This window comes from Biomphalaria glabrata, chromosome 4 (assembly GCF_947242115.1).
Source record: "Biomphalaria glabrata chromosome 4, xgBioGlab47.1, whole genome shotgun sequence".
Lineage (NCBI taxonomy): Eukaryota > Metazoa > Mollusca > Gastropoda > Planorbidae > Biomphalaria > Biomphalaria glabrata.
In genome coordinates this window covers 29,480,351-29,500,180 of record NC_074714.1, presented here as the reverse complement: position 1 = coordinate 29,500,180, position 19,830 = coordinate 29,480,351, and the positions used below count along the sequence as shown (strand labels likewise).

General features: G+C 32.5%; 1 protein-coding gene across 5 annotated transcripts in view; it reads left to right on the top strand.

Moving 5' to 3' along the window:
- LOC106053306 (E3 ubiquitin-protein ligase HUWE1-like) overlaps positions 1–19,830 on the top strand; it is a 192,890-nt gene that overhangs the window by 154,226 nt on the left and 18,834 nt on the right. For 3 of the 5 annotated variants that reach the window (XM_056026468.1, XM_056026464.1, XM_056026465.1), the window contains exons 63-73: positions 754–935; positions 2,195–2,303; positions 2,392–2,537; positions 2,916–3,145; positions 6,986–7,280; positions 10,477–11,454; positions 15,665–15,979; positions 17,358–17,464; positions 17,884–18,044; positions 18,173–18,310; positions 18,411–18,610. In XM_056026468.1, the coding sequence (XP_055882443.1) occupies positions 754–935; positions 2,195–2,303; positions 2,392–2,537; positions 2,916–3,145; positions 6,986–7,280; positions 10,477–11,454; positions 15,665–15,979; positions 17,358–17,464; positions 17,884–18,044; positions 18,173–18,310; positions 18,411–18,610 (2,861 nt within the window). The remainder of the gene's footprint in view (positions 1–753; positions 936–2,194; positions 2,304–2,391; positions 2,538–2,915; positions 3,146–6,985; positions 7,281–10,476; positions 11,455–15,664; positions 15,980–17,357; positions 17,465–17,883; positions 18,045–18,172; positions 18,311–18,410; positions 18,611–19,830) is intronic. The other 2 variants (XM_056026466.1, XM_056026467.1) reach the window with 2 other exon arrangements.

Genomic DNA, 19,830 nt, shown 5'->3' with positions numbered 1-19,830 from the left:
ATATCCAAAAGTACTATCCGGTGCAGTTCTAATTCATACCTTAGCAAAAATGTCTTAACTCCATTGGGCTAGACAAGTAGTCAGCATGTCTCTGATGGTCCACTTACTAATTGTTTTTTCTATGGAGGAGCTGTGTGATGGATAGTGCTCTCTAAGGGGTCAGCACAAGAGATACAAAGATACATATAAGAACTTTCACAAGGAATGTGGAATCAACACCCCTTGGCTGGTAAATGCTAATCATTGATTGCTTGCTAGTTATAGCACAGAGTGTCTGTTTTCAGGCCACAAAGCGAAGATGATGGTAGTCCACAAATGATTAGCCATAAAACTGTTTAGAAAAGCAAACAATACTGCAATAGATCCAACTTACCAATGCATGAAGTATAATTGGCTTTTCAAAGCGAAAAACTTACTCAACAGCCTATTTCAAATTCATATGAAAGAGATTGTAATTATCATTGACAACGAATGAGGAGCTTGTATTTATGTATGCACATTTTTATATATTATATATCTTCTTTGAGACACGCAGAAGTAATTATTATTGTATCTCTGGCTATAACTTCAACTTGCAGGATTGTTAGGTTGCTTTACATTACACATTGAAAACAATCATTACAAAATTGCTTTTCTGACATTTATGTTTTCTTCAAGAATTTTTTTGTGTGCTTACATGACATTAACTTCTTCTACCAAATAATTATCTAATAAGCTTCAACTAACATTTTTCTTTTATGACCATTTGTCTAGACATATTCCTTGGCATCATGATAGTCAGTTTAGTGTACCTCCAACACATTTTTACCTCAACCCTGTCACTCAAGCAGGAACATCAGCTGTGTCTGTACCAACAACTGGCGTAGATCTACTATCAACTTCTCTCCCTCAGTCACTAGCAGCTAGTTCTAACATTTCAGCGCCATTTGATTTCAGTAAGTTGTTGAATAACTAATGTATATTTTTATATTTTAAAAAATTCTTCTGGATATTATGTCTTTTGATAAACAAAGAGAGTTTATATTTACACATAAACTCAGATTTCGCTCCATAATGACTGACCATCTGTTTGGTAAAACATTTCTGGTAAAGAGGCAAGTTTCAATATTTCTGTACAAAGCTATGAACTACAAGTTATAAACAACAACAATCTTATCTTCCTCCATACAAAATAGATGTGTGAGGGGTGAAAGTGTTGTTGGCCTGAGTGTTATGGTTGTTTGGCTGATATTATTATTAACTGTTAATATCCTTACATATTTAATGAACTGATTGTTATGAAGATTCTGGTTCTGTGTGATCCTGGTCTAATTAAATGATCATATAATGGTTGATCTACAAACTAAAGAGTTGAAAGAAGTCCATCTCTATGTTAATGTTTAAGAGGTGTCTCTTACTTAACTTCTCTCTCTTTTTTTTTTTTTTTTTTTTTACTATCAATAGTAAGTGAAAAAGAAAGTGAAGTAAAGTATCCATTTCAGACCTTGCAATCTATGGGGCAAATGATGCAATGGTCATCTGTTTACTTAATTGTTTTTTTTTTAAAGATGAATTTTTATGGAAAAAAAGGGCTCACATATTTAATTTTCAAAAAACACAAATTTTTGCATTTGAAGATAAAAAGTATCTGTTGCACTAGCACTTTGTAAGCTGCAAAAATATGAAATCAGGTATCTTTTCTAGTTTGTTTTTTTTAAATATTACGGAATGACAGACTGCTAATAATTATACATTTTATTTGCTCTTAAATTTAGATTTGTTATTCATATTTGTTTTGTTCTTTTGAATTATCATAATTGAATTAATTTAGATTTTTTAATTTTCGTTAGTGTGTCTTACCATAATGGACCTCATTCACCAATCGTAAACAAACAACATTTAGCCACGTGGTGCTTTATCTCTTCTATATAATTTACGATCTCATGTTTAATTCATGATGGTTGTCACATGACAGTTTTTTTTCATTGTTTTATCAATAAGATCACATGACTAAATGTTGTTTGTTTACGATTGGTGAATGAGGTCCATTGTCTTCCATGTAAGAATGAAATGATTTTTTACAGAAAATCTGTATATTGCATTGCTCTAGATTTCAGTTAGATCTTATTCATTCAAATACTGTATATTTCAAAAGCTTAAGAATATGTTCAAATGTATTTTAGATTAACTGTTATGAAACTGTTAATATTTACAGCTGAAAGTCTTCCTCCACTACCAGTAACAACTACCCCTTTGTTTAGTGGCCTTGATCTATCTCAGGACTTGTCATCAATTTTTTCTCACACACATCAATCTTTTTACAGGTAATATTCATTTTAGAATGTTGTAACAATTTAGAACAAAAGAAAACATATAAAAGTTATCTGTGTTTAACATTTTTATTTTTTATAGTGGTGGTGTCACGGGTGCTACACCAGCACTCAGCAATCTAACGTTTGTTACTACCACTGCTCCTTCGGTTCAACCTGTCAATACTGTAATTACAACTGGTGCTACTACAACAAGCACATCAGGGCTTCAGTCTCAAGGTATATCAGGTATAGTAGTGTCGTGATCTCATTTTTTTTAATCCTTTATGAAGTCCAAAATTTAAAAAGATAAATATGGCTTTTCTAACTTAATGTATATCTATATATATGTATGTATATGTAAGCCTTTATCACTTTCATGACAGTACAATTCTGTGGGATTGTTAAAATACCCTTTAATGGCCATTGCACATTAAAAACCAATCTCACTGTTAACCATATCTTCTCTTTTTAACCTTGGTACCTTAGTGCTGCTATTATATGTTAGATGCGATGTTTATTCATAATAACGGAAAAAACAGTGGATTATTCTTCTTAATTAGTACCAACGATTCTGATACCCACAGTACATTTAATTCATCAATATTTTATTTTGTTGTTTAAAAGATCAAGAAATTCCAGAAGGTGTTGACCCATCTTTTTTGGCTGCTTTGCCTGAGCATATTAGGCAGGAAGTGATTTCAGAACAGTTGCGCCTTCAGAGAATAAGAAGACGGGCTCAAGAACAAGCCCATCAAAGTGCATCAATATCAGACACTGGAGCAGGGGAAGGTGGCAGTGCAATGGAAGTAAATGCTGAGTTTCTTGCAGCCTTACCTCCAGCTATTCAAGAAGAAGTAAGTGCATTGATAAAAAACAAAGTATAATTGGAAAGCTTTTCAATGTCAACTGTCAATTAATTGCTAACAGACTTAATTTTTAACTCTTTCTCTCCTAATTGATGATACCATTTTTGGTTTTACCCCATTCTTACAGTCTAATTGATGTTTTTTTTTTTTTTTTTTTTTTTTTTTTAAAGCATATAAAATTTAATCTTGAATAGTTTCCCTTTGGAAAAAAAATACAGATTTTTTTTTTTCATTTTCAATGTGTTCATTGTGATTGCCTGGATCAGATATAAAGCTAAATGCCAAATGCAAAAAGAACAAGGTTACGAAAGACAGTTTGTGTGGAAACACAAACTCAAAATCGGCCCCCGAAGTGGTCCACCCAGTCAGTCTTCAATATTTTCAGAAAGAACATCAGAATGAAATTATATCAAAGACAAATGAGAGATAGAATGGAGAAAGAATGTTAACAGATCTTGTGTAGTGCCCCAGTTAGTTAGATGTGAACCTGGCCTAACTAGTTCCCCTTTAGACCTTGTGGTCTATAGGGCAGATAATGTAAAGTTCATCTGTTTTTGTGGCCTACGGTTAACTAGGGTGTCATGTAGCCAGCACAACGACCAATCGTCTTTACTTTTCCCCAACTAATGTCAGGTATTCATTAGAGCTGAGTGGACTCAGAGGTGCCCAAAGATTCCAAAGTTGAAAATCCCAGTCTTCACCAGGATTCGAACCTGCGACCCCTGGTTCAATATCTTTTCTAGTTTACGAGATCTAAATGGGATGGACGGACAGACATTTCTCACAAAACTAATAGCGTCTTTTCCCCTTTCGGGGGCCGCTAAAAAGCTGTTAAAATTCTTCCATCTAAATGAACAAACAATAGTGCCTTGCATGGATTTTTTTTGGTTCCCAACAAAATAGCACAGAGAATATATATTTTTTTAGTCATTTTTGCTAGAACTATGTTAGATATCTTAAAATATTAAAAAAGCCAATATTTTTTTATTTTAATGTTATCATTGATTCTCAGTCATTTTGCAGGAAACACTTTAGATATCTTAAAATATAAATATACAAACATTATATAAGAATTATGATAAACTAAAATGAATAACATCAGATTGTAGTTCTCTGTGTTCTTCTATTCTCAGAGGAAGTGAGAGATTAACTTGTAGACATTGTCGGGAGGTCTCAATAGACAGCTGAAATGCATGATGCTAGCCCTCCAATGAATTGTTTGGTGATGGTACATTGTCCTTTACACGATCTCTAACATTCCATGCTATCGGAATTCTTGGAGTCACTCTGTGGTGTGTCTCTGGCGACCAATATAGTTGTCCTCCCAATGGTCATACATATTTTCCACATCTGGCCAAGCGTCATTTAGTTCTTCGAAGGCAGTATTTACAGATAAGAAATGTGATCACCAGCAAAACCAATCCTGACACATCTAAGTTTGCCAATGTTGCGTCAAGCACCCTGGTATGATCAAAGAGAGATGCCAGAGATAATCAAGATTTCTGATTATACTATAACACAAATGTGTAACACACACATCGTCATATACCTAATCCTTGAACGGGGTCACTACTTTTCAAAAACATATTTTTATAGTGTATTAAGTTTTTTTTTCACATTAATGTAAAGGGAGAATGAGATAAAACTTAAATTAAAGTACTATCTGTTTCTGCAAATATGACATACCTATAGATCTATAAAAAATGAAGAAAAATTATGCCCAGAACCTTTAATTACTAAAATCCATACCCCTTATATACACATTGTATTATTTTTATTTATTTCGCTATTATTTTGTCCGCACTCTTTTGTCGGGTAACCATTTTTTTTTATGTATTTGCAGTAAAGTACATGAAGATTTGAAATATTATTGAAAGAAAATGTGTGTCTAAGTGGCAAAATCCATTGGGCTGACAATCAAAGGGTCTTGAGTTTGAATTGCTGAGCACCAGTATGGAAACCATACCATAGTCTGTTCGCATAACTGAATTATATTCTCCAAAAAGGGGCAGCAAAGATTACGACTACTGAGAAAACTGTCCTCGTTTAATGTTAGCGAAAAGGCCTTGGTTATGTTTTATCACGCTCACTTCTGCAATATTTTAAGTTTCAAACTCACTGCCTGGTATGGCTATCTGATATTGTTTCTGTAGCTGGTGAGACTATTGAAATAGTGCAAACTTTTAAATACCTTGGTACTATCCTAGACAATAAACTATAATACTGATTATATCAGCAAAGATTACGACTACTGAGAAAACTGTCCTTGTTTAATGTTAACGAAAAGGCCTTGGTTATGTTTTATCATACTCACATCTGCAATATTTTAAGTTTCAAACTCACTGCCTGGTATGGCTATCTGATATTGTTTCTGTAGCTGGTGAGACTATTGAAATAGTGCAAACTTTTAAATACCTTGGTACTATCCTAGACAATAAACTATAATACTGATTATATCAGCAAAGATTACGACTACTGAGAAAACTGTCCTTGTTTAATGTTAACGAAAAGGCCTTGGTTATGTTTTATCATACTCACATCTGCAATATTTTAAGTTTCAATATCACTGCCTGAGCATTAAAAATAAAAGTAAACTTCATAAAATCCTAAAGGCTGCTGGTAAAGTTCATTGGCAAAAAAGAAACCCCATTTGGGCAGCTGTTTGAGACAAACATCCATAAAAAACTAAAGAGATTCTAGAAAAAAAAAATCACCCTTTGGGTCAGGATTTTATGATTTTACCATCACAAAAGAGATACAAGACACCGATATCAAACAAGACACCAATATCAAAGACAAACAGACACAAACACTCTTTTGTTCCCCTGGCAATCAAATCATTAAATAGAAACAATCTGATATAAACTTTTCACATGTAAATTATGAGTCTTGTGTGAATGTACAATTTGTTTTTTTTTTTATAGTTATAATGTTTTGTCTGGAGTAATGCACAAATTTTAAGACAAATTTCCTTACAGACAATAAAGATTATTATTTTTATTAAATACGTCAGTAATGCAGCAGACTATTACAGCAATCAGCAGTATATACAATAGCTTAAAACAGGAATTATAGCATGCGAAATACAAAAGAGAAAAATATAATCCTGGTCTACTAGATTATACCTTAGATCTAGTACATGAACACAAATAATACATTCAGTTGAACATAGGGAAAATAAAAGCTAGACAAAAATATAGCTAGCCATAGGGGCTAGACAAAAATAAACAGATCTAGTCTTTAAAAGCAGTCATCATGGCAGTGCTGGGTTGAGTGCAGCCATTTTTTAGGACAAACTTAAGAACCAAATAGCCTACTACTTGGAAGTTTCTCCAATAAAAATAAAATACTAAATTTAAATATTATAATAATATATTTACAGAATAGCAAATATATAAAGGTAAAACAAAAACATTTAAATTGACTTAATTAGAAAAGTGAATGGCTAATTAATCCGCTAGGGATGTGACAGCACTAATCCGTTTGCATCTAAATAAAATCCAGAAACATAGAGGCAAGCCAAAGTAGTTAAACTAATGAAGTAAAAAATTGTCATTTTCCAACTTACAGGCAGTCCCAACAGAAAAATTATATACAAAAAACACTGATTAAAATAAAACTGTGGCACCCCACACAGCACTGACCAAACACTACTCACTGGTCAATATAATAGGGCTCCAGTGTGATAAATGACCTAGCTCACACAACCATTAGAGAATAATTATAATCTATTTTTTTTTTGACAGCTTATTAGATATTTGCTAGAACATTTTCCATGTAAAAGTTTTTACAGTTGTTTTTTTATTATTTTTTTTTTTTGTAAATTAGGTCCTTGCCCAGCAAAGAGCAGAACAAGCAAGGTTAGCAGCTTTGCAACAAAATGCAGCCAATCCTGACCTACCTGTAGATCCAGCAACATTCTTCTCAACTTTGTCAACATCCCTAAGACAGCAAGTTCTGTCAGACATGGATGATAGCATGCTTGCTGTTTTACCACCTGAACTGGCAGCTGAAGCTCAAGAATTACGCAGGGATATGGAGGAAAGGCACAGGCGACTTCTTCAGGAGCGGCTTTTTGCTCAGGCTGGTGCGGCTTCAATCTCAGCTATTCTCAGGCACTCCGGTTAGGCCTTTGTCGTTCTTCCCCATCAATTATTACCACGCCTGCTATTTTTCCTAACATAGTATCTTTATTAAAAGCCTGCATCAATATACTACTATAGATAAATACATAGCTTAATTCATCAGATCATAATTTGTATGACTTAACTATATCAGATCATAAGTTGTATGACTTAACTATTTGAAATAATGTTCTCAGATGTAATAATATTTTTTTATTTATATATTTTACATTAACCTTTTCAATTTTGCATCAAAAGTATGGTATGGAAGATAGCAAGCATTGTATGAGGTTATAAACAAGCAGTGAAGTTAACTATCATTGACAAGGGGAAAAATAACCTGTAATCCATATAACACACTAAAAAGCAATAATTTAATGATATGCCCCATTACCTTTTCTTTACATAAATATGTTATTATTATTAAATGACATATATTTCAAAATATAGGATAGAAATCTAAATTATAATATATTATAATAATGGCTGCTAAAGGTTATGTTTAGTGAAACTTTTTTTTTTTATTTCCATGCTTATTTTATTAAACTTTGTGCACTTGTGCTGCTTGCCAAACTCTTCTAATGCTCTTTACTCATCTCCTTCATTTATTAAATCTCATTTTTCATTTCACAAATTCTAAGTGCAAAATTTGCTGTTCAGTCTGCAGTTTTATCACACATTGTAATTTTGTGCACCTTAAAATAGAATTGTTGGGCTTGTTATTTTTTTTTAACACTGACATGATTTAGTATTAATAGCAGAGATGCCTACAAGTATGCATCTTGCAAATTTTTAGTATGCAAATGGATACTAAAATATGCGAGTAGTTTTTCATCTAAATTTAACATTTCAACCACAAAAGCAAAAAAAAAAAAATGTAAAAAAACTTTTTGAACTACTAATTAGAAAACACAAACGAGTTGTCACAAATGTAGATCAAGGCATCAATTCCTGAAAATGGACTTTACTAAATCAACCACAAAATAGTATCATATTTTTTAAAAACTGATCATGAATTGATTCTTTGTTGAGTTCTAATTTATTATAGTATATAGAATCTAGACTAGGTCTAGATCACATATTGTGCTTATGATGTCATACACCACAAATTTATGTAGATCTTGATTAAGAATTTAGACCTATATAGATGTGACTAGGTGTGTACTATGATGGGAATTGACCGTAACTTTTAAAGTTTGGGTTCAGTTCTGTTGGGTCAGATTTAAGTTCAGGTTAGGTTCCTTTCTGTCAGGTCTAAAGTTCGGGTTCAGTTCGATGTTATAAAATTAGGTAATTGAAAAATGAGGTACATGTAATAATGTTTAATTGAATTATTAGTAAGATAAAACAGCTATGTAAAACCTTTTTTGGCTAGTGGGCCATTTTAATTTCCAACATTCATGTTAGGTGCCACATAACATAAAAACAGAAAAGAAAATTACATAAAAAAATAAAGCCCTTTTATTAGAAACCCGTGGATATAATTTTTTTTAAAGTTTCCCTTTCAGACCTTATGATCTATATGATGTAAAGGTCATCTATTTCTGTGGTCCACGGTTAACGAGCGTGTCATGTAACCATCACAATGACCCACCGCCTTTACTTTTCCACAACTAACGTCAGTTACCTATTAGTGCTTTCTGGACTCAGCTGACCTTAAGATCCGAAAATTAAAAATCTCAGTCTTCACCAAGGTTCTAATCTTGGACCCCCTTGGATCGCAAGCCAAGCGCTTTACCACTCGGCCACTGCGCCTCCTCTTTATTTTTGTCTTTCATCCATCCTTCAATTTAACAGCCTACAAATCCCTGTTATTGAGTATGCACAAACACCTCTTAGGCCCATCAGTTGTTGTCTTATCTACCTGCATTATGATTCCCCCAAATATTCACACACTATTTTTTAATGAACAGCCCTCTCTCAACAGCCAGTATTACATTTACATCTCTATTCGCTACTTAGTCAACTCTATACATTTTTATTTTGTCAATCAGAGATCTAGAGCAGCACCTTATTTAGAATAACACATCTTTACACCCGAATTATACCCCTCTCCCCCCAAAAAAACATGTACACACTTTAATTAGGCCCTTATCTTGACTGTGACTATTTTTTAAGACTTAAAATTTTAAATTTTGCTTCAGAATAGAGGATTAGGCCTACTTGTAAATCTAGATCTATATCTAGGTTAGTTTAAAATAGTTCTACACACAAACGCTTTCATACAGATGTAAAAACACATCTGAATATCACAATGATCTGAGGATAATCCCCCATTCACAACATCTATATGAGAAGTACATTATGATCTAGACCTGTGAAGAAATATACATAAATAAAAAATTGTAACAAAAGAAATTAAGGAACAAAACAAAGTGTTAATAAGTGCTTAAGCAGAAGGGATTATTGTTTTGTACTTTAGACATTCAAATGTCAGCATTCAAATACATAGTTCATATTAATTGGGAATTAAAATTCATTTTTGGTAAATTTAACCACTCTTTTTATCTTGAAAATGGTTTAGCTGTCCTATGCGTCAGTTATGTAAAAAAAAAGGTTACATTTTCATATTTTATCGTCTATGGCAAGTGGGGGAATTTATATATATATATATATTATTATACACTATTATAATTACTTAATACTTAAATGTATAAGTCTTAGAGTATGCTCAAATGTAAGAAAATTGATTAAAAAACATTGTTTCTTTAAATTATGGCCAGAATTACATTTTGTTAAAAAAAAATGTATGATTATTTGCACTAACATACTGATGAAATGTGCAAAGTAATACTTTGATTTCTACAGTGTTATGCTCTTCACTCCCCTCCTTTAATTCAAATCAAATGTAGTGAAAATCAAAATGTCTTGTATTTTCTTAATATAAACACTGTTTCTGGCATTTCCCTACTATTTTAGCCCCAATCTAACATAGTGAAAACTCTCCATTTCTTAAGAAAAGCCTATGAGTTGGTAAACAAATAGGGTATTGCAATCTGTAGCATGATTTCTATGATTTTGTCTTTGTTTAAGAGTTTTAAAAATTAGATTATTAATTTGATTATTAATTCATATTAGTAACTAACTTTTAAAGCTGCTTACTGTTGCCTATAATGTTGATATTAACATTTAATTTTAATAGAAATATAGATGCAATATATGTGTAATTATTTTTACATCTTTTTATATATTTAGGTCTTGCTGGTCGTTTAGGCACTAGATATGCTATTCGTGCAACACAACGCCAAAACCAGTGGTCCTTTGGAGGAAGCCGACTTAATTCAGGTCCATCAGGAGCAACCAATCCTACCAAAGTCAAAGGAAGATTTATGTTAGATGCAGAGGCCTTGACATGCCTCTTAGTATTATTGTTTATAGATGAACCAAAGCTGAATACAACTCGGCTACATCGAGTGCTTCGAAATCTGTGTTACCATGGACCCACAAGGGCTTGGCTAATTAGAGCACTGTTATCTATTGTACAAAAAGCTGGTGATAACACAAATAATATAGCAAACAATTTATCTTCAGATAGAAGTAATTCAGGTTTCAAAGATAAAGGAAAAGGAAAAAAGTCTGTCCCAATGAACTGTACAGTACCTGTTTCTTCTTCCTCATCATCTGCAACTTCTTTGGACACTTCATTGTCTATGCAATCTGATGTTAATCTTGCTCTAGTCACCAATATGAATACATCAACCCCACTTGCTGTAGGTGGATCAAGCTCAGGGGGAACTGGCTATTGGTTATCCATTAGTCTTGAAGCTGCCTTAGGCTGCAGAGCCAATGTCTTTCAAATCCAACATAAAAGTTATGGTAAAAAATCCAGCAGTTCATCACCAGCACAAATAAATATTCATCCTCAAGCTGCTCCAGTTGTGTGTCGCCATGCTTTGGATACTCTGATCTCATTGGCTAAAATATTTCCCACTTATTTTCTTCCTGCTGGTAAAGTGAAAGAAGTGAACAAATGTGAAGGACCTGTCAAAGATGAAGAAACAGATGTAACTGCATTGAAAAAATCACCTCATGGAGCTTTAATGTCCAGTCCTAAAGCTAAGCCTACAGATATGTCAGCACCCACGTCTACACGCCATGACATGAAACTAGAAAATGACTTTTGGAATATTCTAGTGCGACTGGATAGCACATGTGGGAAAAGCAAGGGCAAAAGTAAGTAATTTAGTAATAATAACAGTTTCAACTCAGCTTCATTTTGGTGCTTTTTATGGTGAAACTTATTGACAAAACTATGACTAAAATAATTCTGCAACCACTTTTTTTTTCACCAGGAAATTCTAAAATATTGAGAGAGGGAAAATAGAAATGTATTATACCTTATAGAAATGTATTATAGCTTAGCTAAGAGTGGTGATTTTTAATTAGCTTTGTGAAACATAGTAGGCTAGATTAGCTTTAATGACACTTATGAGAGACAGAATGCTAAGATATAATAAAATCAGTGTGTATTTTTACATCAATATTTTAAAAATTATTTTGTTTTGGCTAATGATTTTTTTTCTAACCTTAACCTTAAAGGGAAACTCCGATGATTTTTCAAATTTGAGTTATTGACATATTTGAATTCTGCTTAAAAAGTTGTAATAGTAAACATTTTACCATTTTTTATTTAAATGCTTAGAAACATTTATATTTAATAAATTAGACAGTAAACTCATCACATCTCAAAAAAACAGGGTGCTTTGAGATTTTGTTTTTAGGTTAGGCATATGTCACTTTCATCAACAATGCTGAAAAGGAAACTAAATTTAACCAATCGTATCGCTTCATTCTTACAGGCTCTTGGGCTTAGTGACAGCCTATTCCAGAGCTATGGTACAGTTATAAATACATGTATAAGTAGATCTAAAAGCATTAGGATAACCAACTCGAGAAAAAAAGTAACATTTTCATCTAAGTCTCTCCTTTTCCCAGGAAGTAAATAGATCGTGTGTCTGACTGATTCAAACAAACTGGTCAGTGTAAGGCTAGTCGAGACTACGCGTAGTCGGTCATGACAAGACAACCAAGGGATAGTGTTTGTTGTGTGTTGAGTGGTCTGGCGAGAAAATACAGACTGCCGTGGTTAGTCAAGCATGTAAATATACTTTTGATGCGCATTTTTTCTTTGCTTACAAGATCCTAGATCTAACTACATAGACCAAAATATATTTCTTTTACCAGAATGTTAACTTTGCTGTATGGTCTCCCGTTATACAATAAGTCAATAGATTAAATTAATAGGCTAGTGTGACGTCACATAGAAACCCAGTGAATATCTAACTGTTTTGGATGCGCAGGAAAATTACGTCAGAAAAAAACATCAATTACTAAGTTATTATTGCAAATAAAAAAACAAGAAGAATATATTCATTATCTGTAAGTCAAAACACATATTATTTCAAAAATTGTCAAAACTATCGGAGTTTCCCTTTAACATGAAATTTCTTAATATGGAAATACCTAAATAAAATACCAGAAGTGCCTTTTTTTTATGAAATATAAGCTTTTAAGTTGTACATTTATTGTACATGTCCCATCCACAACTGTAAAAATGAATTAACAATATCTCTATTTTCAGCAGAATATTGTGGAATGTTTTGTTTTTTTAATGGTTGTCATATTATGTTCATTCTTGCTCAAATGCAAAACAGCTTGACAAACTTGAGAAACTAAACAATGTTAGTGATTAATTGTTGTGTGACTTTGTTGAATTAATGCATCCCTTTCAAAAGGCCACTGACAACTGTTACATCCCCTGATGTATGGCAAATGCTATTTTGTTTTCGATCAATCTGTAAGATCAATGGTCCCAATAACAGTAGGCATGATTTAAATGGAGCTTTTCAGTCGAGCTTGATTATACTAACTTTCAACACTTATTGTACGTTGCTACAAATATTTGTCTATTTTGAATGAATGCAAAATATCAGGAATATGTTTTTCAGAGATGTGTATTATGCTAGACAAAATTAAGTCTTCTTCAACATACCATATATATAGCATTAAAGTACTCAGATAGTGCACATAGAGACAGTTTTGGTGAATTCAGTCCTTTAAATGTAACAGCCTCTTTCCTAAAAGAAAATGTTGAGAACGTTATTTGATTTACTGGCAGACTTTAAGACAGCTGTTGTCTAATGCTGATTGCAATGACGTAAGGGAGACATGAACTAGAAAAATACTTGACACTGCTCTTGACTGACTGCTATGCATTTCAATTTGGGAAAGAGATTGATTTTGAAAATTAGCTTTTGACTATTGCGTTAATTGCCAAAAAGTTGTTGGCCATTCCTGCCACGAGTACTGCCAGTGAAAAAGTATTTTCAGTGTGTGGAGTGACAATGAGTGATCATAAGGTTAGGCTAAACCCTGCAGCCCTGTTAGTATAACTACAGTATACTACTTATCTAACTTTATCCGTGTTCAATGTTTACCGCTTTCATGTTTTTTGTACAGCATCAATTTTTTATTGAAATGTTGCAATAGTCAGTATATTTGTGTTTTATAATTTTATTTATGTCAAGTTTCAAGTTCAAGTGTTTTAACTAATAAAATGCATTGAACCTTATTAGGCTTACTCAGGGCTTTTTTGTGACAGTACGTGTACCGGCACCTTTTTGAAAAAAATATTACTTTTCTTGTATTTTAACATATATTATTAATTTTTAGTAGTTTAAGTTAAAAGTTAGACAATTAACTTCTGAGTACTGGCACCTATTTTGTTTACAAAAAAGCACTTAGCCTACTTAGTTATCGCTATTGCTTAATTTAACTAAATTGAACTGGACCTGAACAAGAACTTTATATCTAACTGAACTGAAATTGAACTATGGTTGTTATTGAACTGAACTTAAACCAAACTCAACCAGACCTGAACTCTATAAAATGGATTGAATTTCCATCTCTTATTTTAAAAGGATTATGGAACTTTTTTGAAATATTTGTTATTAGATGGCAGTTTCAGAAACTACTACTAAAACTTGTTTGTAAAAAATTAACAGTACTCAAGTATACACATTAACACATTGTTTAATGGATGAAAGAATGGCAATGTCTTTGATTCTGAAGATTAAGGATGAGTGTGGTGTTTCACATGACTATGCAAACCCAGCTATGATCTTTACGAGGGGGGGGGCACCTCTGTTACACCATCCTCCTTTAAGCTCATTAAAGAAGATCAACTTAAGCTTGCAGCCGTCTCCCATGACAGAAGCCATTATATTTTATCCTGGCACCTGCTAGAACTTTTTATAGCTAACTTTTGGAAGGACCAGCTGTAAATACTAATCTAAAATTTCATCCTGCCAGTGCTGTTTTGGCATAAACCACAAACAGGTTTTGTCAAGCATATCCCAGGCATGCTACCCTTCCTCATTGGTGCCCTGATGGAAAAGGTCTAATATTATATTATATCTCATATTTCTAAATCGTATAATCCTACCAGGCTGTCTCAGAATAATAAAATCAGGTATATGGCATGAAAACAGTACCAACTTTGAGATTCTTCCCATAGCTGTGCTATAGAAGGAGTTATCGAGAGGGTCAAGAACTTGCGGAATCTGGAATCTACATCTATGACTGGGAAGGATTAGCCTCTTGTTGTAACCATCATCTTAGGCTATAAAGACAAAAAGGATAGTAGACAGAAAAAAGGCAAGCCAAGAAATTCAGCTAATGCAAACAATGCACTTGACTTTCCAGAGTGAAGATCAGACTCCACAGCTATCTTAAATTTTATAAAAATGTAATTGTGCTTGCCTTCCCTCACATAGGAGGAGGCAGGTCATGTTGAACCACTACGAAAGAGCTTCAGTTTCTATTACACTCAATTTGTTGACTGCTTTGAAAAGATTGCTTTGGAAAAAATGGATGAAATCTTCTAATCCTTCGCTCTCTCTCTTTTTTTTTTTTTTTTTTAAATAGTAAGATCCTAGCATTGGTTGCTGATGACATTAACTTTTTATTTGAATTTCCAAATGACATCTCTTTATATTTTTATAATTTTTAATCTATGATAATTTTTTTCTTGTCAATGAGCTGTTTCCAGGATTAGGCATTAATTAATTAGTATCAACGTCATTGTTCAGCCCTTTGCTGATGTTATTTGATTACGTATTACGTTGAGTGTTACCTCCATTTGGTTTATTTACATTCGACACAGCAGAAAGAAGCGCCTAACAGTTATGAATGTTAAATTAAATGAAAAATTGAAAATATTGTATTTAGAATTCAGCTTTTTTTTTTTTCATTGAGAAACTTTAGTTTCTGTAATTAATCTCAACCAATTTTAAAATATGTTACTTTAAAAAAAAAATTAATGTAATTTAGTATTAAAAATGCTTTAAATTTTCATTGTTTGTTTTTATTTGCTTATTAACAGATGTTCAACGCAGTCATAATATTACAGCCTCTGAGTTTGAATTGTTGGCTACAGACTATGCTAACAGTGCATTGGGACAATTGATGTCTATGCTTAATCATCCTGTAGTCAAAAGAAGTCAACTTTTGACTGATCGTTTATTAAGACTGTTAGGATTAATCTCTGTCAGCTTGCCTGACAATACCAGGCCATCACAAACTAACAATATAGTCAATGTCGCTGCAATGAGAAGTAATGTTGCTAATCCTCCATTACCTGGACAAACTGCTATTGCTTCATCATCTGGACAGACATCCAACCAAGACAATCAAGATGGTGAGCTTTTTATATTTTCTCTCTTAATTATTTCTTTAATAACATGGTTCTAAGACAGCTTCCTTGATCCTTATTGGAAATTTTGTGTGATTACAATGACTCTTTGTTTCAATGAACAACAAAAACATTCCACAAAAGAAAACAGACACAACACTTAGAGAAGTTATCACAGACATCTTGTTCCCTATTCATTACTGATATTGGTACTTAAAATAGATTTTGAGCTAAAAAGTAAATTTTAGAAAATATTTAAGTATTGCTTTAGAAAATTGATTTGGGCATTTACTTCAGAATTTTTTTTTTTCAGTATCTTGGGAAGTATTATTATTATATATAATAGTTAATTACTTAATCTAGTTGGGATACCATCTGATGGAGATTACTTTAATTGGTTTTATTCTTTTTTTTCTATGACCTATGTTTCAACTTGATTTAACGCTTAAAGCTGACGGGGTAGGTTTTAAATTCTCATGAATGATGCATTACATTAGCTTTTTATGGGGTGTGTTGGGGGCTCAGGGGTGTCAACACAAGCATTACAAAGACACCCTTAACAGCTCCCCCTAGGAGTAAGATATTAAATTCACGGTAGGGAAACACTAGCTCTTGATCACTCCTCGTGGCGTGAAGCTGTGAGTGTCAGAGTCTCAAGATATTAGGCTAGAAGAGCGACCAGCATGGCAGAACGCAGAGCTAACAAGGCTTATCTGCATTAGACCCAACTTGCCGATGCCATGTGTGTGGCCAGGAAGGATTGAACCATCTTCGAGATCATAGAAAATGAGAAATGTGCTCATCTTCAACACCAAGGAGGAGCTCTATATATATGTAATATGCATATATCATTTTTTGTTTCAGCTTCACATCTGTATCTAAGTTTTCATGTATTATTATTAGTAATTGAAGTGTTTCTCTAGTTGCACTAAGTAAGATGATAAAATATCTAGCGTTTATTTTGTTATGCACTCATTAATTTGCTATGTTACAAATACCTCCAATTCTTTTTTAGAATTGAATTTATTTGTATATTTGAGGTATATATATATTATATTAGTTTTTAGGTATATTTAATTGGCTAATTTATCACTGACAAAAGATAAAGCGGGGTTGCAAATGCAGTTACAGCAGTCACTTCTGTAGACAACTTTCCATGTAACCCATTTTATATTTGAATAATAGTGAGACATTCAGATGTAATTAAATGTAAGCTAAAAGGGGAGAGGCGTTCAGGTTTGAGTATTTGTAGGTCCATTTTAGTGATTTGGTTTGATTTTTTTTTATTTATTTTTATTATTTACATTTCTGTTAGTTTGAGTAATAGTGAGTTTGAGTAGTAGTGCTGTTATTATTCTAAGTACTTTAAATCATTTTTGATAAGGTTCTATAAAGGAAGCAGAAATAAAAGAAAATTTGACATCTCTCGAGACTGAAACTGAACAAGATGAAGTGCCAATTTTATATGATCAACTTAAGTTGGCAGTTGAGGTACAGTATTTGTTGGTTGTTTTTTTTTCTGCTTTATTTCTTTAAGTCAGTATTATTTTATTGGAGATTTTCAGTTTAAACTAAACAATGTCAAGGATGCGAAATTGAAATTCACTATTGCCAACTAAATAAAAAAAAAATTCATAGCTGTTGATCTTCATATTAAATCTCTTGTATGACCACTAGTTAGTTTTTGTTTTTAACTAAATGTAAAGGTATAGAATGAAATTCTAATACTTCCTTTAGATTTCATTTTGGGTGCGCTCCAGAGATGGTGCTGTGGTAAAAAATGCAAAACAAAATGATCTCCCTTTAAAAAAAAACTTTGCTTATAAACACTTATTTTGTAGACCAAACAACTAGATAATTAATCTGCCTTGTATGAACATCTCCAATTCTAATGAATACTTGGCTTTTAGGTACTTACCTCCAAATCCTGTTCAGAAGAGGGCTTGGAAGATGCCACTAATCTTCTTTTACAATTATCTTGGGCAAACACTGCCACACGTGCAGCTGTTTTAGAGTTGCTTTTGTCAGGTGCTCGACAGCTGGGGATGACAGTTTGCAGCCATATAAATAGGTAATTACTAATAGTTAGCTCTTTTCCTTTCTTTATATTTAAATGTTTAAAAAGTGAGAAATGAGAAGAAAACAGTCATCTGAAATGATCTTTTTTAAAATGTCCTATATTACATGTTATTTCCTAAGTTTGTTGGAGCAGCTGAAGGAACTCAACTCTGGAATAGGAGTAGATCAACAGGATGAAGACAGCAACTTAGATTCTAGTGATAAAATTGGAGGCTCAGTTGGTAGTAGCCAACATGCTAAAGGAGTATTACAAGACAGGTTAGCCCTTGGTTTTTTCTTCAAATTCTGTTTTATTCATTCATTCATTGATAGTTTTTAATTGATGCTCAAATTTATATAATCTCCAATTATTCTGTAGATTCACAAGTGGAGCTAGTATTATAGTTTCTGTTCCTGCCAAATTGAAAACGGGAAGAGAGCTACAATTACCCTCAATGTCACAGCTGACCAGTAAAACTTCAGGCCAACAGTTTTTTTTAAGAATACTTAAAGTCATTATTCAACTAAGAGATGCTGCTAGAACAGCAGGCACGAAGCACAAAAAAGTAAATGGACGAGGTACTATATATTTTTATTTTCTTATCTTTTTTTTTTTTAAACAATACTTACCTGTTTGTCACAAGAAACTTAGTTAAAAAATAAGAATTTCAAAGATTTAGTCAAATGTGGCACCTGAAAGGGAATAGCCGCTATTAGTTTTGTGTGGTCTGTCTGTCCGTCTGTCCTGTTATGATCTCATAAATTAGAAAAGATTCACTATTAATAGTAAAAAACACATAGGAGGCTATGTAGTAAAGGAGATGACTATTTAGCTTATTTTTAGCATATTTATGCAAACGTATGTTTTTTTTTTCATATTTTTTTGTAAAAAAAAAATGTTTTTTTAAAAATTGTATTACTAAATTTAGTAATTTCTGTCATACTAATAACTACCAGCATTTACAAAAAAAAATGTTTACTTTTAAAAAAAAAAAAAAGAAGATATCTATTTAGTATGCATTAAAGTGAAATATACTTTAAAACACCAATTAAAATGTATTGTTTTGTATTATACACATAGAGTGCAATGCACTGGCCAAACAAATGAAATACATAACTAAGGGGGGGGGGGGGGGGAGTTTTTTTGGTGTTTTTTTTTTTTTTTAAAGGGAAAAGTTTCTTTGTTTGGGCTTGGAATGAAAGATTGGCCCTAACACATGAACATTAACAATCTTATAATAATAACATTAATAAATCTCTGTATCCTGTGGTATCAAGTCATTAGTCAAACGAACAATTCAACAGTATCGGCAACACTTCCAACACGAGCACATCTTTTCTTTTTGTATTGATGGAGATAGGATTGTAGTTGTTGATAGTTAGTTCATAGTTTCTGATTTCTTTCTAAAAATATTGAAACCTGCCTGAGCAGATTGCTTCGATTTTGAGTTTGTGTTTCCACTGAAACTGTTTTGTAAACTTGTAGCCATATGACAATGTGAAAAAAAGTTCTCCCTTGCCTTATTTAATAATTTTGTTTAAATTATGGGTCACTCAACTGATTTTTTTATATTCACACATTGGTAACACAATTCATATGCAGGAAAACAGATTTAGATAATTTTTTTTAATATTAAAGGAATTTTTTAAAAATATAAATTGTAACCCTCTAAGAATAATAATCTATAATAAAATACCACTCATTCATTCACTGACTGATTCCCTGATGATCAAGAAATTTCTGGAATGGATTTGAATGAAATGTTGTTCCTTTTACCTTTTAAATGCTCAATAAGAAA